We start from the raw sequence: 27,736 nt of genomic DNA on the forward strand, positions 1-27,736 counted from the left end.
CTAAGGTCATCGGTCCCCTCGAATGAAGATCATCTGCCCGGCTCCTTCTAGGCCCTTGGCTGCTCAGCCCTCCTGGGAGCACTCTGCTGTGAGAACAGCCAAGGAGAGGGGCCAAGACCCCCAGTCCTCCCTTCCAGAAGATGCACCTAAAAGGCCACTCCCGGCTCATGAGGACAGCCTGGGCAGAGGCTGTTCTCCCTGCATGCCCAGATGTCCATTGGAAATGTGACCACAGTTGTGGGCACAGGGGTGCTGAGAAAGGCTGCTCACTGTCTCTCTTTGACACCTAGGATGTAGTTGCAAACTGCCTGGTGCTTGTGGGACAGGGCAGATGACAAGTCCCCTGCCATTGTGGAGCAGAGCTCCTAGAGCTGGCAGCTGGTCCCACCCAGACCTGGCAGGGCAAGCCACACTAGAACCCTGAGCCACTATGTTGTCTGCCTCACTTGGTGGCTCAGGTGACTGGGAACAGCTCCAGCAAGTCCTCCACATGGATCAGGCACCCCAATCTGAGCTCCCCGTGTCCCAATGCTCCAAAACCCAAAACCTCCTCAGCACCATCACCACCCAACCATGGAAACCCCACCCAGGACCTGCAAGCCTGTGGCAACACAGGTGATCTGAATGCCTACACAGACTTTGAGGCTATGTGTATGTGCACACAGGAAACACAGATGGATGTAACATTTGTACTTGAGACTCAAGTGTGAATTTGAGATATCTCATGATGTATATCCTCCCCAGCCTGCCTCCACAGAATACCACTGGCCTGAGGATGTGGACGAGGGCACTGCACTCAGCAGCCAGATGCAAGTGCTGCTCACTTAAGCTTCCCCAGACCCCTTCTCCCAGCCCAGGAGCCTGGCCACTGCCCCCTTCACATCCTTGTTCCTCAGGGTATAGATGAGGGGGTTGGCGCTGGGTGTGACCACCGTGTAGAAGAGTGTGAGGAACTTGCCCTGGTCCTGTGAGTAGCTGTTGGCCGGCTGCAGGTACATGTAGATGATGGTCCCGTAGAATAGAGAGACCACCAGCAGGTGGGAGGAGCAGGTGCTGAAGGCCTTCCTGCGCCCCGCGGTCGATCTGATCCTCAGCACTGCGGCTGCGATCGTGCCGTACGAGACGAGGATCAGGGACAGGGGCACCAGCAGAAGCGCCACCCCCAGGGCAAAGGCACAGGCTTCCACCAGCATGGTGTCTTCACAGGACATGGCGATGAGAGCCGGCATCTCACAGAGAAAGTGGTCACCCTGCGGCTCCCACAGCGCGAGAGCCGCATGGTCTGAGGACACATGACGAAGGCATTCAGAAAGCCGCAGCCCCAGGCCACAGGGACCAGCTGCAGGCAGAGGCGGGGGTGCATGAGCACCATGTAGTGCAGGGGCCGGCAGACGGCCACATGGCAGTCGTAGGACATGACGGCCAGGAGGACGCACTCGGTGGAGCCCAGCACCATGTAGACGTAGAGCTGGGCCACGCAGCCGTGGTAGCTGATGGTCTTGTCTGGGCCCCAGAGGTTCCACAGCAGCTGGGGCACAATGCTGGTGGTGAAGCAGAGGTCCAGGAAGGACAGGTTCCCAAGGAAGAAGTACATGGGCATGTGGAGCCTGGCATCCGCGAGGGACAAGAGGACAATGGCAGCGTTGCCCACCAGTGCCAGGACATAGAAGACCAAGACAGAGGCAAACAGGACCCTCTCCAGTCGAGGCCGGTCAGAGAAGCCCACCAGTATGAACGCCTGGAAGGAGCTGTCGTTGCCGCTCCCCATGGCCACCCCACTGTGTGCAGAAACATCGAGGGCACTGGTAAGAGAACACAGCATGGCCCCCTGCCCGCTGCACCCGGCTGTGCACTCAAGAGAGTTCACCTCTGAGTGTACACCTACAGATGCCCATTATGTTCAGGGCAGTGTGCCTGACTCCCAGGCAGGGCATGGATCTGCCCTGGAGCCTGCCGCCTTGGGGAACAGTACAGGCATGTGATGACCAAGGTGGGTCAGAAGCTCAGCCAGAAGAATTGTCGAGGGCTGGGTGTTGGCCAGTGGCTCCCAACGGGTGGGGAGAGCCCTGCAGCTGCGCCTATGTTAATGGAGGCCATGACCTGAGAGCTGGGCTCTGGCTGTGTTCACAGAAGCAATGTGACCTATGGCCCACTGAGCAGGATGCTCCCACAAGAGCCAGCAGGATGTGCCCAGGTACAGAGATCAAACTCAGGGGCGATGCTCAGGGACTTCTCGAATGCAGACAAGAGGCCACCTTGAATGGCAGGCCATTGTATCAAAACAGGACCCAATAATTCTTGAGGTGACAGATGTGATTCTGCCTCTGCAATACATGACCTACAACCCAGCTTGGCATCCTGTGTGTTGGCTTTCCTCATGCAAGATGGAAAGAGGACAGGGCTTTTAGGTTCCCATCCATACCTCCCATGTCTACATGCCTGGTGACAGTGGGCTTATACCTTGGCCACCTACAGCCTCCAGGGCTACAGTTGTCTAAGATAAGGGCTGTGAAGGGGACCCTGCATAATAGTGCCAATAGCTACTGAGGAAGGCCTCCCCTGAGACAGTAGTAGCAAGTGACACCAGGCAACTCAGGACAGTGGACATGGGAGTACAGAAGCATTTTGAAGGACCCCTGTGTGCATGTGGCTGCTGCCCTACCTGTCGGCCCTCATGGTGGAGTCTGCAAACTCTGTCTGGCTGAAACTGTGGTGGGGATCCCTAAGTTTGAATCCAACAGTTCAGACACCAGATCCCCAGCTAAGCCACACAAAGGGGTAGAAAAGGGGCAGGGAACCCTCAGAAGTGGCCAGACAAGTGCTAAAGAACCCAGAGACTTTCACAGGCACACTTTGCAAGCGTCGAGTATGAAGAGCAGCTGAGCTTCGGTATCCACAGACCCATTGCTAAATTGCACCCCATGGAGAGACCCAAGGACTGGCGATGACAAACTACATAAATTATTTAGCAATGGCTGTCACTTAGACTGCCACTCCTGAGCCAAAATTGCAAGGTGACCTCAGGTCTTTTAAAAACATTTTTCCTCCATGCTTTATTACATCAGTGTGAGGTGGCCACCATGCATAGTCCTCTGACTCGCATCCTGCCCAGGTGTTTAGTTGACAGTCATGAAATTGCAAAGGAGCTATGAAAATGTCAAATTTCTTTAGTAGTTTCATTGGCATGAAATAATAAATGTGAACTCATTATGGAAACTTCGGCCTAATGTTCTGAAATTGGGTTGGTGAATGGGACTTGATTCTCTGACCTAAGGTTATGCTGCAACCACACCAACTCATGGAGGACAGACCAGGGCTTTCTAGGCTTTAATGGATAGAAATTAACAACAAAGAGTAGGGGAACTATTTATATTTCAGATATACTGCACATTCTTATTTAGGAATTTTTAGACCCCTTTTTCCCCATGTGGGGATCAGCCACTGTGAGACAAAGGCATTGATCTGAAATGTGGGTCCAGGCCACACCACCTACTGAGCTAAGGTGAGACTCTCTCTGGCCATTCCTATCTCTATGCACTCCCTCCTTCCAATAGCAGCCAAGCCCAGGGCTCAGGTCCCCTTCTCTGCACTCCCTCCTGTCCTGTGCCAGCCAAGCTCAGGGCCCAGGTCCCCTACTCTGCACTCCCTCCTGTCCTGTGCCAGCCAAGCCCAGGGCTCAGGTCCCCTTCTCTGCACTCCCTCCTGTCCTGTGCCAGCCAAGCCCAGGGCTCAGGTCCCCTTCTCTGCACTCCCTCCTGTCCTGTGCCAGCCAAGCTCAGGGCCCAGGTCCCCTGCTCTGCACTCCCTCCTGTCCTGTGCCAGCCAAGCTCAGGGCTCAGGTCCACTTCTCTTCACTCCTCTCCTTCCTATAGCAGCCAAACCCAGGGCTCAGATCCCCTGTTCTGCACTCCCTCCTGTCCTGTGCCAGCCAAGCCCAGGGCTCGGGTCCCCTACTCTGCACTCCCTCCTGTCCTATGCCAGCCAAGCTTAGGACTCAGGTCCCCTGCTCTGCACTCTAACCTGTCCTGTGACAGCCAAGCCCAGGGCTCAGGTCCCCTCTCTGCACTCCCTCCTGTTCTATGCCAGCAAAGCTAAGGGCTCAGGTCCCCTTTCTTCACTCCTCCCTGTCCTATGGCAGCCAAGTCCAGTTCTCAGGTCCCCTGCTCTGCACTCCCTCCTGTCCTGTGATAGTCAAGCCCAGGGCTCAGGTCCCCTGCTCTGTACTCCCTCCTGTCCTATAGCAGCCAAGCCCAGGGCTCAGGTCCCCTGCTCTGCACTCCCTCCTGTCCTGTGCCAGACAAGCTCAGGGCCCAGGTCCCCTCTCTGCACTCCCTCCTTCCTATAGCAGCCAAACCCAGGGCTCAGGTCCCCTGCTCTGCACTACCTCCTGTCCTGTGCCAGCCAAGCTCAGGGCCCAGGTCCCCTCTCTGCACTCTCTCAGGTCCTATGGCAGCCAAGCCCAGGGCTCAGGTCCCCTGCTCTGCACTTCCTCCTTTCCCATCCTTTTCGTGCTATAGGGCTGTGGCTGCTGTCATTTGACACCTTTCCCTCACCAACCTGCACTTACATGCCTACAGAGAGCTCCCTTAGTCTCAGCCATCTCTAGAGGAAAGCCTGTGATTCTTTTCACAATCACAGAGAAGCTCTCTCTATGCTGATACAGAAGAACAGAGCTTTCTGTTCAACCTGGCTCCTCTCCCAAACAAGAGTGTGGTTTTATGTTAGCCCAGCAGGGACAAGGCAAACAAGTAGAACAGAATCATCTTTATATGCCTACGATTCATTGTAGAAATCAGTGTGTTCTATCTTTTTTGAATCAGATGCATTATCTTTCTCAAAAATGGAGTTCCAAATTAGAAATCGGGGTTGGGAAGCTCCCTACTCTGATGCACACTAACCAATATAAGCCCTAATAGAAGCCATCACAAAGATGATTTCAGTAGAGAGTCAGACCTGAGCCTCATTTCCACACACACACAAAAAAATTCAAAGTCCTCACCCTTCTTATTCCGGGAAAGTTGAGGACCTGAGGTTCTGAAGCCCTTCTTCCCTCAATTCCAGAGATCAGGGAGACTTCTCCAGAATGAGCAGCCAATTCTGGGTCTTCCAAAGGTAACTTCAGTGACAACTCTGATAGAAAATCAAACAGAAAAATGACATCTGACCTGAAGAAGAGTTGGTGGAGCTCTCAGCAGCAGAAGGAGGAGGAGAAATCACTTCCTGAGGCAGGAGTGGCCAGAGTCTCACCTTAGCTCAGCAGGTGGTGTGGCCTGGACCCACATTTCAGATCAAAATGCCTTTGTCTCACAGTGGCAGGTCCCTGCATGGGGGAAAAGGGGCCTCCATGAGGAAGTAGCCTGAGGTGGGGAAGCAGGCTGAGTCCCAGGCATAGCCAGGGACACCGTGGCACTGGCTCACCTAGGGGCAGGAAAGGTGGCTTTCATCTCCTGTAGCTTGGGAAATGAGGCACCTGGGGACCTGAGGAGGCTGGTGTCAGCTTGTTTACAGAGCCAAGCCCGGGGGACCCCAGGGACTATGGTGTTCTCAGGGACCCCCAGGGAGGAAGCACTAAGCTCCCACATATAAAAAATTAGCATAAGCCTCACAAATGTAAAAGGAAGCATGCATAGAACCCACAGGCTGAAAACCAAGACCCAGATGGAAAGAACCCCCCAAGATTTCAATCTGCAGAGGCCTCCAGCCTTGGTAGATTCAAGACAACCCAAGTGCCAGCTGTCCCCCACACAGGCTCAACACCATTCTTACCCCAAACCACACCCCTTCCAATTTGTAGCTACAGACAAGATTATTCTACATTTTTTTAAGGAAAGGAAAATAAACTAGAAAGGCCAATAGTGAGTAACTCTGAAAAGATAAGGAACACAGAGGAAGGAAGCAGCCTACCTGACTCCAAGAGTGTGTACAGAGTCACAGGACTGGAGCAGGGAGGGGAGCAACCCACAAAGACTGCCAGGGCCTGGAGCGAGCTCCCCACGTGGGCTGGAGCTCCCGAGAGGTTAGGAGCAATTCTGGGGAGAAGACACAGCCTGAGGACAAACACTGGCACTGAGGACACCCAGGGCCTCAACATAGGTCTCCTGTATGACCAAACATTCTGGACCATGAACTTGGATGCAAATGGACCACACAGCTCAAGGAATTGAATGTGTTGTGGGCTTCAATGTAAACTGTAAAGCTATGTAATTTTAAAAGAAGAAGGTGAGGAAACCTTCAGGACCCAGGAAGAGGCAAAAAAAAATTCTTAGACTTGACTCTCAGCAACCCACAAAAGGAAAGGTTATCGATTGGGCTTAACCCAAATCAAAACTCGCCTAGGAAAAGATACCACTAAGAGGCTTAAAAGGCAAGCTATAGAATGGAAAAACATTTTCAAACTATAACAGAGGTCTGGTGTCTAGAATATATGAAGCTCTCTCAAAAATATTCAGTTTAATCCGATTAGAAAATGATCAAATGTCAGGAGGAGGTGTTCTCACCACAGAAGATACGTCATGTGTTGGGGATACTAGTCATTAGGCAAATGCAAATTCAGATGCAAATGAAACATCGGCACAAACCTATCAGAAAGCTCCAAAGAAAAATACAGAAAATAACAAAGGCTCACAAAGAGGTAAACAAACTGGATGATGGATAGTCTTAAGAAAGGGAGAGAATGACGCCCTTAAACTTATACATGGATTTGGCTCTTGCTAGGCACGATGGCACAGGCCTGCAATCCCTGCTACTTGGGAGGCTGAGGCAGGAGGATTGCAAGTATTAGTCCTGCCTCAGCAACTAGGTAGACACTGTCTCAAAATAAAAAGTAAAAAAGGCTGGACTGTAGCTCCATGGTGGAGTACTTTCCCAGGATATGTGAGGCTCTGGGTTTCATTCCCAGCACAAAAAAAAAAAAAAAAAATTGAAAGAGAAAAGTATGTGAATGGGGCAGAGGCTATACTGGACTTGAATTATTGCTCTTAAAACCTGAGTGAAATGTCCAAGCGATTCCAAAACAAAGTTAAATGGAAAGCCTACAGTAAGCTAGTGTTGCCTCCATGTTTGGGCCCTGCCTTTCCCTCTGGCTGTTCTTCGAGTCTTGGCTTCAGCCCAGATGTCACCTGCTCCATGAGTCTTGCCCTGTGCACCCTCACTGTGGTTCCCAGTGCCCCTCTGTGCTGTCATTATGGGTTCAGGGCTCCCACCAGAACGGGAAACTGCCTTCTACGCTTCCTGGTTTCCCTCACCAGCTGTGAGTCCCTTCCAACCAGAATGCAAGCTCAGTGGAGTGAAGACCCCATCTGCAGACCCCAGCCCACAGCACTCGCACCAGCTTGCAACCTCCCACAGAGTGGGAGACAGACCAGAGATGGATGGAAGACAGAGGAGAGAGAGGGATGATAGACAATGGCAGGTGATACAGAGATCAGAGCTAGAGGATAGACACAGGGTGCATGGATGGGTGGATGGATCACCGATGACAGATGATTAGATGCCGCAGCCCGGCTGGCTGGGCAAAATAGCCGGGGGGTGATGAACAACTTGCGTACATTGATACAGCTGGAGTGGGAGCCGTTTATTGTAGGACAGGAGGGGTATTTATACATTCCACACAGCTTATCTTAATTAACATAAACTAGATACAGCAGTCAACCTATAAGGAATCTCCACACTTAATGGCATTACTTCACAAACCACTCCCTCTGGCAAAATGCCAGGCACCATCTTGACTTGTTTACAGACCCTAACAGATAGACATGTCACAGATGACCCATACAAGATGATGGATCTGGATAGATGGATGACAGATGATGTAGACACAGGAGCTGGAGGGTAGCTACAGGATGGATGGAGGGATAGGCAGACAACACATGATGGACAGGGGAGGGGGACACATGATAGATGATGGAGCTGGATAAAGAGATGACAGATGACATACATATCAGATAGGTGACAGATGACACAAGATGGACAGAGATGGAGAGACAGCTGGCTGAGTGGAAGAATGACTAGCACTCCTCATGGGGACAGAGGCTTGGGTGGAATTCTGTAAAGCACATTGACCGGCTGCTCCTCACTCACACTTATGTGGAATGTATGTAGCGTAACTTTCCATGTGGGGATCTGGAGGGGTTGGCCAGACCCTGTGTGGGGACACCTGTAAGGTTGGCTGGTCTATGTGTGGGGACACTGGGAGGGACTCACTGTTGCCTGTGTGGTGACACCTGCAGGGATCTCTGCCATCTCTACATAGCTGAACCTGACCCAGGCATGCTGAATGGTGGGGCAGAAAGGCCTCTCATGAGTCAAACCCATGTCACCTTTCAGGAAATGGGGTAAGTCGGGAGATCCAGGAATGTGCCTCCATGTGCACTGAGGCCCAGTGGTGACACTGTGACAGTGCTCTCCGTGCTGGGCTTGCACTGGTTCACCAGGAGCCCCCATGGCAAGTACAGCCCTCACAGTCAACAAGGCGTTCACAGACCAAGCCAGGCAGTGTCTGCTCTCCCAGGGACTCTGAAGGGTGACAGCCACACTGGGACCCCAGGAGTGAGTGTGGTGGCCAGTGTGAGGGAAGCACAGCTCCAGCTAAGGCCCGGCGGAGCCTGCTTCACCAGAGGCCCAGCTGCCCCAGAGACTGTGGCTGGCCTATAGGCCAGGGCTGCCCCAGAGGTCATGGCTGCCCTGGAGGCTATGGCTTCACCAGAGGCCGTGGCTGCTCCAGAGTCCATGGCTGTCCCACAGACTGAGGCTGCTCCAGAGTCTATGGCTGCCCTGGAGTCTGTGGCTTTAACAAAGGCCGTGGCTGCTCCAGAGTCCATGGCTGTCCCACAGGCTGAGGCTGCTCCAGAGTCCATGGCTGCCCTGGAGTCTGTGGCTTTAACAAAGGCCGTGGCTTCACCAGAGTCCACAGATGCCCCGGAGGCTGTGGCTTCCCCAGAGACTGAGGCTGCTCCAGAGGCTGAGTCTGCTCCAGAGGCCGTGGCTGCCCCAGAGGCTGTGGCTTCACCAGAGGCAATGGCTGCCCTTGGACTAGAATGCCCATGGTGACGGGCAGAGATGCTGGGTTCTCACTGGAGCCACAAGCTGCTTCGCCAGTCATGAACAAAGACACCTGTCCTCAGTCACCTTACCCTGGACGCGCCCAGCTCATCTCATGCAGAAGCCATGCCAGGCCCAGGAAGTACTTGGGAGGGAGCCTCTGGGGACTTAGAGTGGCTCCCTGTGCTGGACACAGCTCCCTCTGCTGCTCTGGTAGGGAGCCACACAGGGACACGAAGTGACCACAGACTGCTCAGCCCCTGGGGTGAGAGCTTTGCTGTGTGAAGAGACTTCCTTCACTTTCAGCCATGCACCCCGGGGGAGGACTATTCTCAGAATAATGAGTGAGACTTGACTCCCCCTGGATGCACCTTCCTGCAAACTTGGCCCTTGAACTAATTATCTGCTTGCACGTGGCTCAGACCCCAGAGGAGCCACACACTAACCCTCAGGAGGCTCAGTGGAACAAAAAATGCTCTCTCTTGGCTAAATTCTAGAGTCACCACCACAAGATCTCAGACCCTCTGAAGAGTCACACATCTCCTGAGCAAGGGCTCTGTGTCTAGGGCGGGCTGTCACTCTGCTCAACTCCTGCTTCTCCCCCTCCAGGTAGAGGGGCCAGGGCCAGGCTGGGCATGAGAGCAGGCCCCCTCCTTTCTCCTGGTGGCTCCACACCACTGCAAGACTCTCACCCAGGACGGGCAGCCTAGGCGGGCAAGGGGACAGAAAAGCAATCCTAGGCTGAATCTTCCCTCTCAGCACAGCAGCTTGCAGACCCAAGAAAAAATCAGGAGTAAAGGAGGCGAGCATCTATGGAAGCTGCTGACAGAGGAAAAGACAGTAGCCTAGACTCCTGAGAGCAGGACAGAAGGGCAAAGAGCCCACGTGGACCCCATGCAAGCCCAGAGCACTGGACCAGTGTCACACAGCAGGAGGCAGGCAGGATGCTCAATCTGATTCCAACCAAGTGTGAAATGTAGGGTGGCAAAGAAGGCGCATGAAACGTGGAAGAAATGTCACCTGCAAGTGAGCTGTGGAGGAGCCAGCAACCCCGTACAGGAGGCCACCTGGGCAAGAGCTGAGGGACTCCCGCTGCCACTGTGGAGGAGAGAAGGTGCTCTAGTGAGAAGGGCTCCAACGTGCAGAAAGGCAGGAGAAACTTCCAGACAGGGGACAGACATGCTACCCACCTGGCCTGCTGCCTACACGTGGCCTAGGTGTGTCACTCATCACAGAGCAGCACAGCAACATGGGACATTTTATAGTGATGATGAACATTAGGACAGCTTCTGGGAAGCTTGCCCAGCATCTACTCCAGCAGTGTTGGGAGGCAGAAGGGCTCTGTGATGGAAGGACACACTGAGCATGGGCGCCACAAACAGCAGGGCTGGGCGGTCTGACCAGGAGAGGGGCTCTGTTGGCCGTCACGGGAGCAGCCTCCCTTGGTGCACAGAGAGGGAAAGAGGACCCGGCTGAAACTATGGCCCCTGTGTGTGCTCAGAGCCAACAGCAAAAGGAGGTTGGTGTCACAGGAAATAGAGAGAGGCCACATCCGAGTTGGACTGGGTGCCACGAGTGGGTGCCCACAGGGTCCCAGTGCCCTCTAAAGGGATGCAGGGCAGACTGAGTACAGCCTGCCGTGAGGAAGGGACCCACGCTGCTCCACAGCAGGATCTCCTGGGAGGGATAAAAGGCCAGCACCACGGCAGTAGGGGTCCAGAGAGGGTTGGCCCTTCCTGTTTTTCAAGAACCTTCCTTCTGCTGGTCACCAAAGCTGGTGGCCAACTTGACCCAGTGGTTGCCCACAGTGTCATGGCACAAGGAAAATTCCTTATAAAATCACATTTGTCTTTTTATGCCTGGCTTATCTCACTTAAAATGATGGTCCTGGGCTTGTCCATTGCCGCTGGAGGAAGGATTGGCCTCTTGCTGGGAAAGGAGCTTGCCACTGTGCACAGCCCTCAGCCTCCCACCCTCCTGCTGATGGACACAGTGGCCGTCAAGCTTGGGTGCAGCTTCAGAAGCTCCCCTGGCTGATGTCCTCCTGGGCTGTGGTCCCCTAACTGACTGCTGGTCACCCAGCCACTGTGTCTTAAGTTTGGGAGGAAACTCCATGCCGCTCTCCATAACGCCTGTGCTAACTTCCCTTCCCACCACTGAGCAGAGGGCACCTGTCCTCCACACCCTGGCCACCTTAAGGGTTGCTTTTGTAATAGGCACTCGGACAGAGAGGGAAGAGACATGTGCTGGTCCTCACATACAGAATGTAAAAGAGCTGACCTTGGAGGAGAAGGCAGGATGGTGGCTGCAGTGCTGCCAGCCATGGGGGGACACTGGAAGACTGTGGACAGGAGTCATGGATGACAGCCGTGGCAGAGGGAAGGCTGAGAGATCTGCACTGGGCTGTTTAGTCATGACAGAAGAGTGGACGCTAAGCACCCTCTGCACCAGGAGGAGGCCAGCAGGTGGAACCCGCATCTCCATCAGCCAGACTTCCCCACTCCACCCACTCCGTGCTCCTCAGAGCCCCACGAGGCACCTGAGCAGTACCAACGAATGTGTTCCTCAACCAGAAACTAACAGAAATATAGGATACTTACTTATCCAAAATTGACCATGCTAAAGTTTGGTTTAGCTGGGTTTGGATACTGTAAGGGAGAATTCCTGTCAGGAGCTGAAGTGCAGCTGCCCAGCTGAACGGCCAGGGCTTCCGTGCGACAGGGGAGCACGAGAACTGGGACCAGGCACTGACCTTGCCCTGCCCACACTGGGTGCTCTGTGCTGCTGTGGTTTCCCTGGCTTGCTGTGTGGTCATTACATATTAAAGGAAAGTCGTGTGGAGAGTAAAGAAGTCACTTCAGCAGGCCTCCTCCTGCCAGGCCACCCGCAGCAGAGTGAGTCTGCACGCCCTGAGGGAGGCATGCCATCTGCTTTCCAGGGCAGGAAAGCAGAGCCCCAGGCTGGGGCTCCCTGTCCCACACCCTAGGGTCCCTGTGTCAGGCTGGCCCCACTGGATCCAGATGTGGACTCTGAGCATCAGCACTGTGCTCCTCAGCCATGCAGAGGTCCCACCATGCACAGCACCACCCCAGCCAGCCCAAAACCTACTGCCCCTGTTGTGGGCAGATTAGAACTCATACCCACCTGCTGCAACCAGCACTCTCTGGATGCATGCACATAGCTGATGGACTGCTGTCCACTGCGTCTCCAGCCTGTGTCACTGGGGAGTGAGCACACAGCCCCAAGATTCTGTTTCCTCTTCTTCTAACACCACGTGTGACCTTGGCCCCTCCAGCTGGTGATGCGCTTCCTAACTTTCTTGATGCATGGTGCCCACTCCTAGCGGCTGCACCTGGGTGAGGACACGCTGATCTAGAACCTGCACTTCTGAACAGAGGGCAGAGGACTGGGATCAGGGCACACGTTCAAAATGGCACAGAGGTATGTGAGCAGATCCACAGCCAGTCCTGAGAGGGAAAGGACAGTCCCGAGGGAAGAGCTCACCAGAGAGACTGGGGGCAGCTCTGAGGGCAGCTCTGAGCATGTGCAGGGGAGTGTCCCCCTGTTGAGAGTCACAGCCAAGTCGGGATGGCGCCTGGCATTTTGCCAGAAGTAGTGGTTGGGAGGTGCCGCCAGCGAGCCATTGGGATGATGGTGATTAAGTTAAGCTGTGTATAATTATTGGGATGGTGACTGATTGCTGTAACTGGATGATGCTGTATTGGGGCAAGCTGTGTATTCAGTTGTGTATGTGGACCTCTGCTGTCCGGCAGTGGGGCGGCTCCTGCTGCCTCAGGTGCCCACTACTTTTGAGTTCTCACAGAGTTCCCGTTGAGTTCCCATTGATTCTCGCGGAGTTTTCGGAGAGTTCTGAAGAGTTTCCATGGGGTTCTGGCAATAAAGTAGTTCCTGGTTGAACCTACAAGTGGCTCGTGACCTCCCGGTTATTTTGTGCCCAGCCAGACTACGGCATCCCCCAGGGGAGAGAAGGCAGAGGAAAGTCTGGAGAGAAGACAGGAGCGACAGGTCTGGCCCCCCACCCCCAAGAGAGTCCTCGAACCAGGCAGAAGGAGGGCATGGAGACAGCTGAGGAACACATGGCCCCAGGCCCTGCACAGAGGGCAGTGCCAAGCAGCCCCAGGAGGTGACAGACCACAGAGGACGAGCACAGGATGTCACCAGAGGCACACGGGTCATACACAGAGAACCAAGCCCAGGCAGGAAACGAGAGCAGACAGAGGGAAGTGACTGGTCCATGCAGGGGACCCTTAGGACAACGCCTGGAAGCCTCTCCTCATGAGTGCAGCAGAGCAGTTGGAGGGGCAGGAGGCTCAGAGTGCAGAGAGAAGGAAGGGACATCAAGGACACTGGTCCTGCAGGGGCAGGAGGCTCAGAGTGCAGAGAGAAGGAAGAGGGGTCAAGGACGCTGGTCCTACAGGGGCCCCCAGGTCACAAGGCCACCGGAACCAGACAATAGCGAAGTAGAAAGTGAGCTCGCTGTAACTAGGGATTCCCCACACACCACCAGCCACACCTCCGGGCACAGTAACTTCTGGACGTGGAGGCTTACTTCTGACCATTGCCCAGAGGCCAGTGAGGAAAGGACACAGTCTTCTCAGAGGCTCTGAAGAGATGACATTCTTTTCCTCCCACAACGTAGCTGTACCTAGATATGAATACCAGGTGAAGACAGCACAGACACCAAATCAGGCCCTGCAGCACCACTGACACAGCACCTCAGCTACTGCTAGAAGCCAAGCGCAGCAGGCCCACAGCATGGACACGGAGGTCAGGCAGGCAGGCCACCAGGACACAGCATGCTCCAGTGCACGAAGGCCAGCCAAGTTGGTGTTTGAAGAGAAGAGGAAGCAGAAAAAATTATATGAGGTTTTCTAATTTGATGCATTTGACAAAATTCAACTTTCTTTTAATGAAAAAATCAAAAAAGTAGGAATAGAAACTATGTCAACTTAATAACACACACACATAAAACCCACAGAAAACCTGAAATGATAGAATAAACAGTGCCCTGAAACTTAATGACCAGCCAGCTGGGCAGAAACTTGTCTCAAAACCCAGCAAAGGCGTCAAATACGCATTCTCCAAAGAAGAGGTGCAATGGCCATACTGTGAGGGACCAGAGGCACACGTCACAACCAGGAAAGGACAGGGGACGCAGGTGAGGTCCAGCTCCACACCTGTCAGGCAGCCAATCCACCCTGGGTCCAGCTTGTGGAGGATGTGCAGCCCCAGTACCCGCGTCCACTGCGGTGGAAATGCAGCGACATGGGAGCTTGCCAGACAGCCTCTTCCCCAGATTCCTCAGGTCTCTTGACTCCCAGTTCAACATTGTCCTTGTTGACTGTACCCCAAAGGCTGAAGCAGGTCAGGGAGCACCCCACACCACACACTGAGCAGCTCGGTTCACAGCAGCAAAACCTGCCGGCGACCTCTGGGTTAGCAGCAGGTAACACACCAGCAAATTCCTACATGTACTAAGTGGCCTGAAGAGGTAGGACCTCGAAACCTGCACTGCACTGTGCACTTCAGGGCATTCTGTAAGGAAAATGAGCTAATCGTGAAACTAAAAATATGGCATGATCACGTTAGCTGATGCAGTCAGAGAGGTCAGAATCACATGCAAGCAATGAAGCTGGGGGCTGCCCTGGGAGTCGGGAGGGTTGCACCACACGATGGTGTGCCTGAAACCACAGGGCACACAGTAGGAACAGGTAGGGCGGCAAACTTTATTTATATTTATCATAATGAAACAGTGGGGCAAAAAGGAAAGGAAGAGAGGCTTGCTGTCAATGAGCTGCAGCTGTCTCCTCCCAGTGAAGGACACAGCACCAGGCAGCTGCAGGGTAGCTGGTCACCAGCCCTCCTCCTGAGCCAGGGCCCTCCCTGACTGCTAGGGAATGACACAGCAGGCACTGTCCCCTGAGAGCCTTTCCTGGAAGAGATGTGAATGCCAAGTGCTGAAGCCCCTTGCCCTCTGGACAGCAGCAAGGCTTTGGAATGGATTGAGAGAGAAACTTAGTCATAGAAAAAAGAGTAGGAATAACAAGAATAAGTGCACAGGTGAGGCCACGGGGCTCAGCATGGACCTCCACATGAAGTCTGCCTGCAATGGGGCAGGTCTCCCTCCTGCGGTGTCACCAGCAAAGGCAGAGATTGACAGAGCAGACCCACACAGGGAAGGCTTCTCCAAAAACTAACGGGACCACCCACCACCATGGTGAAGGCCTCAGAGTGTTGCCATGGAGACACTGAAATGAAAACTCCCTGCTCATCTCACCTCTCTTGTCTGCAGCCAGTGGAGAGCCAGAGCCATGGGAGGAGAAAGCGTGAGCTCCCCAGAAGCACCATCCTGCTGGGCTTCTCAGATACCAAGCTGGAGCGCCCCCTCTGCACAGAGATGCTGGTCTCTGCATCCTCAAGCTCACAGGCAACAGCCCCACCATCTCTCTCTCCCTGCTGGAGCCCAGACTCCAGATGCCCACGTACCTCCTTCTGGGCAAGCTCTCTGTGCTGCACCTCTGTGTCACCTGCACCATTGTCCCACAGATGCTGGCCAACCTCTGGGGGACAAGAAGACGATTACCTCCGAGAGCTGCATCACACAGTCCTACCTCTTCCACTGGACAAGCTGCAAGAATGTTCCCTGCTGACGGTGATGGACTTTGACCTCTACATGGCAATCTGCCAGCCCCTCCAGTACCCACTCATCATGTGCCCGTGGGTGTGTGGGCAGCTGGCTGCCACAGTCTGGTCCAGCGGCCTGGCCAACTCTGTGCTCCAAGCCACACTCAGCCTCCAGCTTCCCTTCTGTGGGCACCACACCCTGGACCGCTTCTTCTGTGAGGTGCCGGCCCTGATCAAGCTAGCCTGTATGACACCAGGGCAAACGACCTGGCCCTGACCTTGGGAGCCATCCCTTTCGGCATAGTGGCTCCACTGCTTGTGCTCATCTTCTGCACCTGCATTGGTAGGGCCCAGGGTAGCACAAGGCACTGGGCACCTACAGCGCCCACCTGCTCTTCGTCCTCATGCACTTTGGGCCAGGCATCCTCATATACCTACAGCCACCTGCCAACAGCACTCAGGCCAAGTTTATGTCTCTTTTCTACTGTGTGGTCCCCCACTGCCCAACCCCCTGCTCTACACCCTGAGAACAAGGATGTGATGGCAGTCTGGAGGTGGCTGCATCCCAGAGCTGGCTCAGGTCCTAAGGAGTGGTGGTCTCTGCCTGTCTCCTGGAACAATGGCTCGAACACACCACGGCACTGACCAGGTGAGTCTCTGTGAACACAGAGGAAGGGTTCTTTTCCCCCTCGTCAACCACCCAGTGACAGGAAGACTCTTTAGACTCAAAAATCTCTAAGCACCATTGTGCCTGCCTTGGCGCTTCACCAGCGAGTCTGTCCAGAGCCAGAAGGACCAGCATCATCCACACCCCTATGGAGTGGAAAGTGCCACCTTGGAACCCTTTCCCACAACCACTCCCCTTGCCCAGGTGCCTTCCAACAAAGTTTGCTGACACCTCAAACATGAACCATTTATGGTGAAAACTTTCAAAGTCCTTTCTTTGAAATATACATCCCACATCATCTTAACACACGATGCTAGCCTCCACAGCCACCAACTGTATAACAGCACCAAAGAGCTCCCTGCTCCCGCCTACCAGTGATGATCCACCTTTCCCCATCCGTCGCTCTGTCCCTCCAACTCTGCTCATCCTCTGATCACAAACCACATTCCACTCACATCTCCTGTTCAGATTCCACACGAGTGAGATCTGTGGTACTTGTCTTTCTGTTCCTGGCTTATTTTACTTAACATATTAAAGATGCATGGCTTTCAAAAGTCAACATATTATTCAGTAATCATGACACATTTTTTAAAAATGAGCAGTACACATTATTCACTGCTATAGTTTTGATGTGAGGTATCCCTCCAAAAGCTCAAATGTGAAAAAAAATGCAAGAATATTCAGAGGTGAAATGATTATCTTATGGGAGGTGTAACTTCACTAGTAGGTGGATCTACTTGAATGGATTAACTGGTGGTACCTGTAGGCAGGAAACCTCTCCTGTCTCTCAGCATCTCATGAGCTTCCTTTCCTAACAGACTTCTTCATCCCACACTTTATCAAACCTTGGCTTCATTAATGCCCTCACCATCAATCTTTGGTCACTTAGGGGACATGATCCTTTCAACCTCACCATGACAAAAGTCACTTTGTGTTCCTCAATGAATGTGTGAGGAATATCCAGCACCTCTTTATAATTCTTGCCTGCATAGGATCATCACCTGCCTCTGCCTACTTTGTCTGTTTTACTGGCAATTTTAAAGATCAGAGCCAGCCAGCCCCTTGCACGTGGATTAATATGAATCCTGCATGCCCATAACCCCTGTGGCACAGAGCCCTGGTGGGGCACAGATCTGACTGAAAGGCCTCTGTTCATGGTGCCCTGCAGGTGTGCTGCACACACGGCCTGTGCAGGGGGCGGTGGGGACCCCTCTTTTGGTAGACGCCCACTTTTGATCCCGTCTAACAACCTCAAAGCAAGGAGTTTCCTTCTGCCTCTTTAGTCTCCACCATAATGTCCTTTGAGAGTTAGATCTTGTCCCCCACTAGACACAGCCTCTGCTTCTGGCAGCACCCTCCTCTTGCCACAGGCCTGAGCAGAATGGTGTCTTTGTGCACAGTTGGTTTAGTATTAGGAACAGAAAATTCTAGAGCAAGGCTTCCAACAGTCCTCTGTGAAATGCTGGCTTTCAGGGGTGGGTTTGGGGCTGCAAGGTGAGGTGGGAGATACATATGTGCACCAGCTCAGCTCTGAACCAGGGGATTGTGTGCAGCAATGGGCACTCGGGGACCAAGGGTGTGGACTGCAAGGCTGCGCTTTCCCGTGTCACGGGCAGGTATCTGTGTAGACTGTGTAGATGACCTGATCTCTGATAGACACATGGCACATACACATGTCAAACTGAGGGTCACTGCAGGCCACCTTGGCATCAGATGGTTCCTGAGGGACATCTCGCAGCAGCCCTGTCCTCACGCTTACTTCCCAAGGCTTCCACAGATGCTCAACAAGCTCTCCCTTCACCATATTTAGGCCAGACTTCATGCACCTTCAACCCTAGTGGGGACAGCTCTGCTGCTGTCACCATGTAGGTCCCTGGGCTCCCAGGCAGGAATGTCTCAGCACAGCAGCAGGTGGAGGCTGAAGCCGACCTTCCACAGCAAAGCTGAATGAGGCCCTGCAGCCTCCCCAGACACTCCTCACACAGCCCTCGGGCATCTCAGAATGAGTAGGACAGGACTGAAGCTGTCCGGCCTTGACCCTGAACATTGGGAAAATGTCATCTGGAAGAAGGAGGGACATGGGCACATCTCCTAGCCATTGTGCCCCGAGTGTCTAGAATGTCCCCCAAAGCCAGACAGGAAGACAAGAGGCTGAAGAGGCAACAGCAGGCAGGGATCCTCTCCAGACAGATCCAGAACACTGTACCCCAACAGGGCCACACCAAGGCCATCACCAGAGATGGGACTCCAGGGCCCCGGGGTGCAGCTCAGGGCCAGAAGACTATGGGGTGCCTAGTGTCACTGAAACAGCAAAAAGCATGCAGAGTCCTCACCCCAAATGATGAGCATGTGAGGACACACTTGTCAATTAGCTGGATTTGGTCACCCCACAAGGTACATGTACTTCAAAACATGAGTGTACACAATAAATTCACATGATTTTATCAGTTTGTTGAAACACCTGAAGACACTCCTGCTCACACCCAGCAGGACCTGCCATCCACACGAGAAGAGTCGAAGCACACGGGACGGGTAGAGGAGAGCTGTGCTCCCTCAGGGAAGGGCCATCAGGGCTCCCAAAAAGAGCAGCGCTCCAAGTGTGGTGAGCAGTCGTCCTTACAGTGCACACTGACAGGAACCCCCAAGGATACCCTCCACCTGGCTCCCCGCAGACCCTCCACACAGCCAGCTCAGGAAGAGCCCAGGCGTCCTCCACGGGTGAGCAGATGTGGACCTGGCGGTAAGGCCAACACAAGGACACACAGGGGACCCTCGGCCCTCAAGAGGGACGCCATTCTGTTGTTCGAACACCCTGGGTGGCTTGTAGGGCCTGTGCTGAGCAATCAGCCAGACAGGAAGAAAAGCCCTGAGTGATCTCACTCTTGGGACCTGAAGAAAAGGAGAGCCAGGCAGCAGCCACCAGGCCAGGCCCTGAGGAATTGAGGAGGGACAGGGGAAAGGGCACGGGTGCAGGTGCCCAGGAGGAGCCACACCAGGGCCAGGGCTCTCCACGGGGCTATGCACAGGGCAGCCGGCAGTGACTGCAGCGCTCTTACCACTGGACAGTGGGTGGCTGAGACAATGGACATGCAGCTTGTTCTGCAGTGCAAACCATTGTACCACAAACACAAAATACGGCAGCGCGTTGTGACTCAAATACACATAATAAGATTTATCCTAAAATGGAATAAGCCTTCCTAAAGTCCTTCCCTTCACTGTGTTGAGCTAGAATGTTTTAATTTCATTCCCTATTGAACTTGAACCTTTTCTCCCCTTGTAACCAATGAAACGGGTAGCTGGGACTGTGTACAGTGATCAGAAGAGAAATCTCCACATGTACCTGTGGCAGTCACTGTTCTAAGAGCTTGGCCAACACCCTTGCGTCTCACCCTTGTAACAAATTCTGGAGGGCCGTCCCAGTACTTCTCATATCTGCAGATGACACAGTGAGACACAGAGAAGGGAGGTAACCTGCCCAAAGACACAAAGAGAGTGGTTAACTCTGCTTTGGCCACTGGGGTCTCAGGCTCCACAGGGCCACCGCTGCTGGCTGCACTCTGACTTCGCAGTCTCCCTCCCAACCCTGAAGAGTCAAAACCCACTGCTCACCACCAGCTGCTCTTCCAAGAACCCAGGCCAACACAGGGCCTCGACTGGCAGCCAGCCCTTGACACCAATCAACAGACCTCAGGGACAGCCTCCTGCCAGGGGAGAAGCGGCACCACTGGCTGTCTGGGGACAAGGAAACTAGCCTCCCTCAGGGGCGGAGATGGCAAGATAAACCTGACTGAGGCACGCACATGCAGCAGGGACCTGCACTTTGCCCCTGGATGCCACATCCTCAGGAGTAACCTGGGAGCAAGGCTGGGCCACCTTGAGCCCACACCCGCCTGCTGCCTCAGAGATCGCAGAAGGCCCCACGCCTTCCAGCAAGCCTGCTGAGGGGGAACAGGTGCTGCTGAGGCTGAATCCCCTCTCCACTTGGACCGAGGGCCAGGTCAAGTGAGAGCAAGGTCCAGGACCTCCTCAGGGCATGGGCTGGATTGTCCTGAATGTGTAGGGCATTTCCAGTGACCATGGTCCTGCACCCCCCACACTGAGACCCCTTGGGCTGCAATAGAGCCTGCATCCTTGACCTTGTCCTCTATAGATGCCAGGGAACCACAGGGTACATGGCTGGCCCTCAGCTCAGACACACTGCCCTGCACAATGCACTACAGGCTGGCAGGGTGACAGCATGGATGCTGGTCTCTGCTGGATGCCACTAGGTCCCGGGCCAGAGGGCAGGAAGACAGTGAAGGATGGTCATGTACCAGGCAGCTGATTCAGCTCTGTGGACACCACTTGGACCGGGGGAGGCCACCAAAGCACATGGGGACCTGAGCCCTCCCCACAGCTTCATCCTGCTCCACCAGTGCCCTCACAAGGAAGGGGGACAGATCAAGGAAGCCAGGGCATCCCCAGAGAACCAGCTATAGGTTGGATCTCATGGCAAACCCAAGCGGCCCAGGGGCACACTGAGGGAGCTGGGCTGGTCCCTGACTCAGTGAGGGTAGCAGGAGCCTCCTGTGATGTCCCCGTCCCACAGGACCAGGGCTTACCACAGCAGTGCTGACGGGTCTGCACAGAGCACTGCACAACAGCAGTGGGGACTGGCACACCACTGCAAGCCACCCGACACCTCTGGGGGAGGGTGACAGGAGCCACACACTAACAGGGAACTGGCTGGAGCTGGGAGCCAGGTTGGAAGTGGGATGACCCAGTCCACGGTGTCAGGAAGGCATGTGGAGGACACGGAAATGAGAGCTGGAGACAGGGGTCCGGGAGGACTCGCCCTAGCAGGACTGAGTCAGGCTGGGAGACGGCTGTTAGAGCAGCAAGAGAGGCTGTACCTCGGCGGGATCTGTGTTTGTTCAGATAGAAGACAGAGAAGGCCAATGGGGTCAGAGGCTCCTCCTGCAGAGCTCCAAGTCAAAAAAGACAGATAGCCAGGCATTCCATGCAGGGCACAAAGGGCCAGGGCTGGACAGTGTCATGCTGTGAGGTTGAGAAACTGTGGGGGTGGTGTGCACGTGTGCCCAAATAGGGAACACGTGACTGCAGGCACCTAGGCGCTGTGTCTGTGCACCCAGGTGTGGTATGGATGCATGTGCCCATCCAGCTTGTGTCTCTATGTGTGCACCCAGGAGAGATGTGAGTGTGTGTGTGTGTGTTTGTGTGTGTGCGCACATGCCCAGGTAGGATATGCATGTGTCTGTGAGCTCAGATAAGGTGTGTGTGTATGTGTGTGTGTGTGTGTGCCTAGGTAGGATATCTCTGTGTGTGTACACACATGTGCCCAGATATGGTGTGTGTTTGTATATATGTGTGTATATGTGTGTGTGCACCCAGGTCAGGGTGTCTCTTTGTGTGTGCACACATGTGCCCTGGTAGGGTGTGTGTGTGTGTGTGCACACCCAGGTAAGGGTGTCTCTGTGTGTGTGCACATGTGTGCCCAGGTAGAGTGTGTGTGTGAACACGCGTGCATGCCCAGGAAGGGGTGTGTCTGTGTGTGTGCACACACCTGCCCAGGTAGGGGGCGTGTGTGTATGTATGTATGTGTGTGTGTGTCCAGGTAGGTGTGTGTCTGTGTGTGTACACACCTGCCCAGGTATATTGTGTGTTTGTGTGTCCAGGAAGGGGTGTCTTTGTGTGTACACATGTGTGCCCAGGTAGGTTGTGTGTGTGTGTGTGTGCACGCCCAGGTAGTGGTGTCTCTGTGTGTGTGCACACGTGTGCCCAGGTAGGGTGTGTGCTCTGTGTGTGTGCACCCCCCAGGAGGGGGTGGGGGCCACGCTGAACCTCCTTTGTTAAAGTCATGCCAACCAAAAGCACAAGGTACATCATCTCAGCCATTTAGAATGGCTATGATCATAAAGGGAAGAAGTTCCCGCTGGGGAGGAATTAGAGAAGAACCACCTCCCACCCTGTTGGTGGGGCATAAATTTGTGTGGCCATGGTGGGGAACAGCCAGGTCCCTCAAAGAACTGAAAGAGATCTACCTTGGTCCAGCACAGCCCTGGGTGTGTGCCCAAAGGCAAAGGCTCTTATGCAGGGGGTATCCGCACGGCTGTCCTGTTCACTGTGCACAACTCCCTACAGCCAGGAGCCCAGGTGCCCATCAGCGAGGAATGAAGGAAACGCAAGAGAGTGTCCTTCAGCCACAAAGAATGAAATCCTGTTCAAACATGTACAGCCAGAGCAGTGAGAACTTGTGCTCCATTTGTGTACAATGTGTCAAATGCATGCAACTGTCAGGAATAACTAATTAGAACAAATTTTAAAGTTTTAAAAAGAAGAAAAAAAAACATCAAATTCCTGTTCATAGCAAAATGGGTGGAACTGGAGGGTGCTGTTAGGTGAAACCAGTCAGGCACAGAAGACTGACAATGTCCTCTCCCTGAGGCTGAAGAGTGGGCCTGAACAGAACACCCATTACTAGGGGTGGGGAAGGAAGTGGGGAGTGTGGGAAAAGGGCGCTGGATGCCACCCCTGCCACCTCTGCAAGCATGGTACCCTCATCGGTGCTAATAAACACATGAAAAATCCCTTCCCGGTTTGGTTGCCCCCAACAGGCCAGGCCAGATGCTGAGAGAGGGGCTGCCCCTGGCCAGAGCTGCCATACCAAGGAGGACCCAGTAGGCCCACACCCCACCCAGGGGAACATAGAGGCCCATTTGAGGCCGGCTTCTCTCTCTGAGTGAGAAATTGCAGCACTGGAGCAGGCTGAGGAGGAAATGTGGAGTGCAGGGGAAGCCATTCTGATTCGCTCCAGCACAGCTTCCAAGGATGGAAGGAAAGAGGCACCTTGGAGCTCCAAGTGAGAAACAGAGAACAAGGCCTCTTGGAAGGAGATCAGTGCTGGGGAAGCACCTGCCCTGGACTGGCCAGGCACTGGCCCTGCAGTGGCCTGTTGCACAGACATGGTCGAGAGCAAACACAGCAGCCACAGCAGGAGGCCAGACCCTGGAGGGCAAAGCAGGGACTGGGCAAGGAGGGCAACACTGAGAAGGGGAAGCTCTACCTGTGGACAGAAGACCAGGGGAAAGGCAGAAATGCAGCCAGTCGAGACTTCTCAGATTTTCTTTATTGTACCGTTTTGACAAGAGACTTTACATAGAGAACTGAACCCAACACAGAGGTCGTTTTCTTCCCCAGTGTCTTGATTTCTCCTGTGAGCATGCTGGGGATAGAACTGGGGCCTCACAGAGACTAAGCCCTTGTGCTAACCCTGAGCTGTACCCCTTTACTCCCCCAAGTTTTTACCCTGTTCATGGTGACTTCAGAAAAGCCACTCTCCCGTCATAGAAATGTCATACGCTAGCTTTCTTTTCCATAACTGAAAATTAATCCTCCCTAAATTACCTACATAGAGGGTTTGACTTCTTTCCACTCTCAGCATGGAGCAATAGCAAGCCCATCATGAACTTGAAGGCACAGTGCTTGGGAGAGGATAGGAGTTGGGGACCAAAGGCCCTGAGTGGGAAAGCCCATGCATAAAACATGGCAGCCCAGGTACCCCCAAACAGCAAGGTCCCCCAGAAGCCTCACTGCTTCCTTCCTGAGAGAGGACAGTAGACTGGCAAAGAAGTCACATGTAGAGTGCGAGCTCAGAGGCAGGCTGATCTTCCACTGAACACCTCCAGAGCTGGTCTTCACAGGTTCCTGTGCTCAACACTCTGTGCTTGGGGGCCTCTCAGGGGTCATGACAAACCTAGAGCTGAAGTGACATGTCTCGGCTGCTCCACTCCAGGTACCCATGCAGTCTGGCACTGCCAAAGCCAGTGATCTGTGGGAGGGGAGAGTGCTGTGCCCCAGAGAGGCATGGGCACCTCTTGCAGCCAGAGTTGAGCCCCCAGAGCCCCCAGCTGCTTATGAAGCCCGTCTTGCTTTATCATCTTCCTCCTTTCTCCCACCACCACCACCAAAGACAAGGTGAAAAGCCTGAGAGTGGACAATTCCCCTGAGTGTGTCTGCAAAGACCTGAAGCAGTCCAACTCAAATAAACCTGTCATGTGTGCGTCCCCTCACCCCAGTCCCTTGGCCACCTGAGGCTCTACTCCCCATCTCAGCAGATGCAGACACTGACGTTGGAAACATGAGGGGGCATGGTCACAGAGAAGGAAGGGAAGTGAGGACACAGGTGCAGTTGTCTGACTCCACCAGTCCCAGTGACTGCAGAGGTCAGAAAGGTCAGACAGGTGTAAAATGATGATTACCTTCTGACAGGACTCATTCATTCCCACTCTCTTGACTCATCACAGGTGCCACAAGATGCCTCACCATGAGAAGTGACAACCAGAGCTTCCTGTGGGATCCTCCAAAGGACTTCATCCTTCTGGGCGTCTCTGACAGACCATGGCTAGAACTTCCTCTCTTCGTGGTCCTCCTGGTGTCCTACATTCTGGCCATGCTGGGAAACATTTCCATCATCCTGGTGTCCCGGCTAGATGCCCAGCTGCAGAGCCCCATGTACATCTTCCTCAGCCACCTGTCCTTCCTGGACCTGTGCTACACGACCACCACGGTCTCCCAGATGCTGGCCAACATGGGCAGCTCCAGGAAGACCATCAGCTACGGTGGCTGCACCATGCAGTATGCCATTTTCCACTGGCTGGGGTGCACCGAGTGCATCCTCCTGGCTGCCATGGCCCTGGACCGTTACGTGGCCATCTGTGAGCTCCTACGGTATGCCATTATCATGCACCGCCCTCTCTGCCAGCAGCTTGTGGCTGTGGCCTGGCTCAGTGGCTTTGGCAACTCCCTCGTTCAAGTGGTCCTGACAGTCCAGCTGCCCTTCTGTGGGTGGCAGGTGCTGAACAACTTCTTCTGTGAGGTGCCAGCTATGATCAAGCTGTCGTGTGCGGATACCGCAGTGAATGACACCACACTGGCCGTTCTGGTGGCCTTCTTTGTGCTGGTCCCCCTGGCTCTCATCCTCCTCTCCTATGGCTTCATTGCCCAGGCTGTGCTCAGGATCCAGACCTCCATGGGATGGCACAAGGCCTTTGGGACCTGTTCCTCCCACCTGGTGGTGGTCTCCCTCTTCTACCTGCCTGCCATCTACATGTATCTACAGCCCCCCTCCAGCTACTCCCAAGAGCAGGGCAAGTTCATCTCCCTCTTCTACTCCATAATCACACCCACCCTCAATCCCTTCATCTACACCCTGAGGAATAAGGACGTGAAGGGAGCTCTTAGGAGACTCCTGGCCAGGGCCTGGAAGCCCTGCAGAAGATGAAGATCCATGTCATGGCCATGTCCATCGCCTGGATAGCAGGAGGCAGTAGTCACGTGCAGAGTGCCTTCCCACAAGGGGCTGAAAATGCACAGTGGGTAGGTACTGTGAGATCCACCGCCTCAACACCTCCCTGTGGTCACAGTGCCTAAAATCCCAAGTCTACTGATGAAATCACTCACAAGTGTGTAATTACAAGAAACCAGGTGTTTTTGAGAAAGGTTTCAGTGTGCTGGTGTGAAACAAATATTTGTCAGATGAATTAATTTCGAACTTCCCGATTCTTGCCCCTTTTCCTCTTTCTCCATTTCTATTTCTCTTCTGTTTGTCCCCTCTTAAGCTCCCTTCCTTTCCCATTACTCCTAAGCATATATAATACAGTGTGAAACTATCTTATTTGCTTATAATAAATGCAGGGTCTTCATAGATTTGAAGATGAATTCCACATAGATTTTTCAAAATCTTACAAGAATGAAGAAGAGTGCTTTCTTCCTGTGAACACAGATAATTTTTTTTCCATAGCTCAAATTTCCTTCTTTGCAAAGTTTTCCCACCATTGACTGGCAACTAGTGACACCAAACCCACTCTGGATATGTAAGACTCCACACCAGGTTCCAAGGACAGGGAAAATACGCCATAATCTCTAACTTAAAAAAGGATTTTTCCAGTTGAGAATGCAAGCTATACATACTAATGACGGTTAGAACAATAAAACTTTTAAAATTTTTCAAGATAAGCTACCCAAATTGAACCAAGAGGACTTAGAAAACCTAAACAGACCAACAGCAATGAGATTCAATCAGTAAATAAAAAGCCTTGCAACAAAGAGAAGCGCAGGATTCCCAGTTGAATTCTATGATATAAAGAGAGGGTGTTATGGTTAGGATGTATTGTGTCTCCCAAAAGCTCCTCCCTTGGGGCAAGAAGGTTTCAAGGTGCAATGACCTAACCAGTGGGTAACACCATTGAAAGGGCTGAGGCTTTGGAAGGATGGGGGGAGCATGGAAGGGGGGCGGGGGGCGTGGACGGGGGGCGTGGATGGGGGCGTGGTCATGGGTGGTGCGCTGCTGGAGGCGTGGCCATGGGTGGTGCGCTGCTGTGGGCGTGGCCATGCCATGACAGAGGGTCTCCCTGGCCCTCCCTCTCTCTGCTTGAAGGTCGCCCTGGCTGGGCAACTTCCCTGCGCCACAACTTCCCCTATGATGCTCCCTCACCTCAGAGCAAGGAGCCGCGGATCTTGACTGACCCTCTGAGACCCTGAGCCCACACAAGCTCCTCTGCCTCCAGGCTGGTCTTGCTGAGTGTTTGGGTCACAACAGGGAGGAGGAGCTGACTGGTACCGGGGACACACCCATGCTGAGCCTAACCAAAACCTGAAGAGGACATGTCAAGGTGAGAAGGCCACAAATTAATGACCTTGATCAACGCAGATGAAAAACTCCTGAACGAAATGTAGTATTTTCCTGAAACGTGACCTGAGGAAGCGAAGGATCACGCCACTGGAACCCACTGTAGCCAAGGAAGTTCCGCTCCCCGCCGCCCCCCCGCTCCCCCCCCCCCTCTGTGCATGCATGCACACCCAGGGCCCTGCAGTGTAGTGCTCTGGGCGCTCTGCACACGTTCAGAGCTGCCTTTTCTGGAGCCCTCTGCTGGGTGCTCGCCTGGATGCTGGAATCTGTGTGGGGTGTTTAATACCCTGACCTAAGGGACAGCCTGTGCCTAGTAGAGGACAGTAGGCAGAGAAACAAGCAGCCGCCAGCTTCAGTGATCAGTGATTGGAGGCCAGAGTGCTTTCTCTACGTGACCAATGTGCAACAGAAAGTTAAAGTTAAAAACCACCATTTACACAGGCTCAAAAATTTAAGTTTTAAGTGTGGTAAAATGTGTGCAAAAGTATATCCCGAAAGCTTGTGAAACTATGTGGAAGTAAAAACGAAATCTTAACTAAACGGAGGGCTATTCTTTTAAAAATAAATAAATAAATAATAAGTTCAAGGTAGAAGTATAGCTAGCTTTCATAGAAGGCCTGGGGTCCAGGCGAGCAGCCCAGTGCACCTATGCTCACCACCTGGCTGGGCCCTCCTAACCCTGCAGGAGGGCTGCCCTC

The 27,736-nt window shown here is 53.7% G+C and overlaps 1 protein-coding gene and 2 pseudogenes across 1 annotated transcript; 2 read left to right on the plus strand and 1 right to left on the minus strand.

Annotated features, from left to right (window-relative positions):
- Window positions 1–824: 824 nt before the first annotated feature.
- On the minus strand, window positions 825–1,768 carry LOC144254721 (putative olfactory receptor 2W6 pseudogene; annotated as a pseudogene).
- Window positions 1,769–15,534: 13,766 nt separating this feature from the next.
- Window positions 15,535–16,225, plus strand: LOC144250363 (olfactory receptor 2C1-like; annotated as a pseudogene).
- An 8,449-nt stretch (window positions 16,226–24,674) lies between these two features.
- Window positions 24,675–25,631, plus strand: LOC144250370 (olfactory receptor 2B11-like). The gene has a single exon (XM_077793109.1). The coding sequence runs from the start codon at window positions 24,675–24,677 to the stop codon at window positions 25,629–25,631; it is 957 nt and encodes a 318-aa protein (XP_077649235.1).
- Window positions 25,632–27,736: the final 2,105 nt, after the last annotated feature.

This window comes from Urocitellus parryii, chromosome 1, assembly GCF_045843805.1.
Source record: "Urocitellus parryii isolate mUroPar1 chromosome 1, mUroPar1.hap1, whole genome shotgun sequence".
NCBI classification, from domain to species: domain Eukaryota; kingdom Metazoa; phylum Chordata; class Mammalia; order Rodentia; family Sciuridae; genus Urocitellus; species Urocitellus parryii.

Excerpts from the sequence above, each read along its gene's own strand:
- LOC144250370 (XM_077793109.1), top strand. The coding sequence starts at position 24,675 with ATGAGAAGTGACAACCAGAGCTTCCTGTGGGATCCTCCAAAGGACTTC.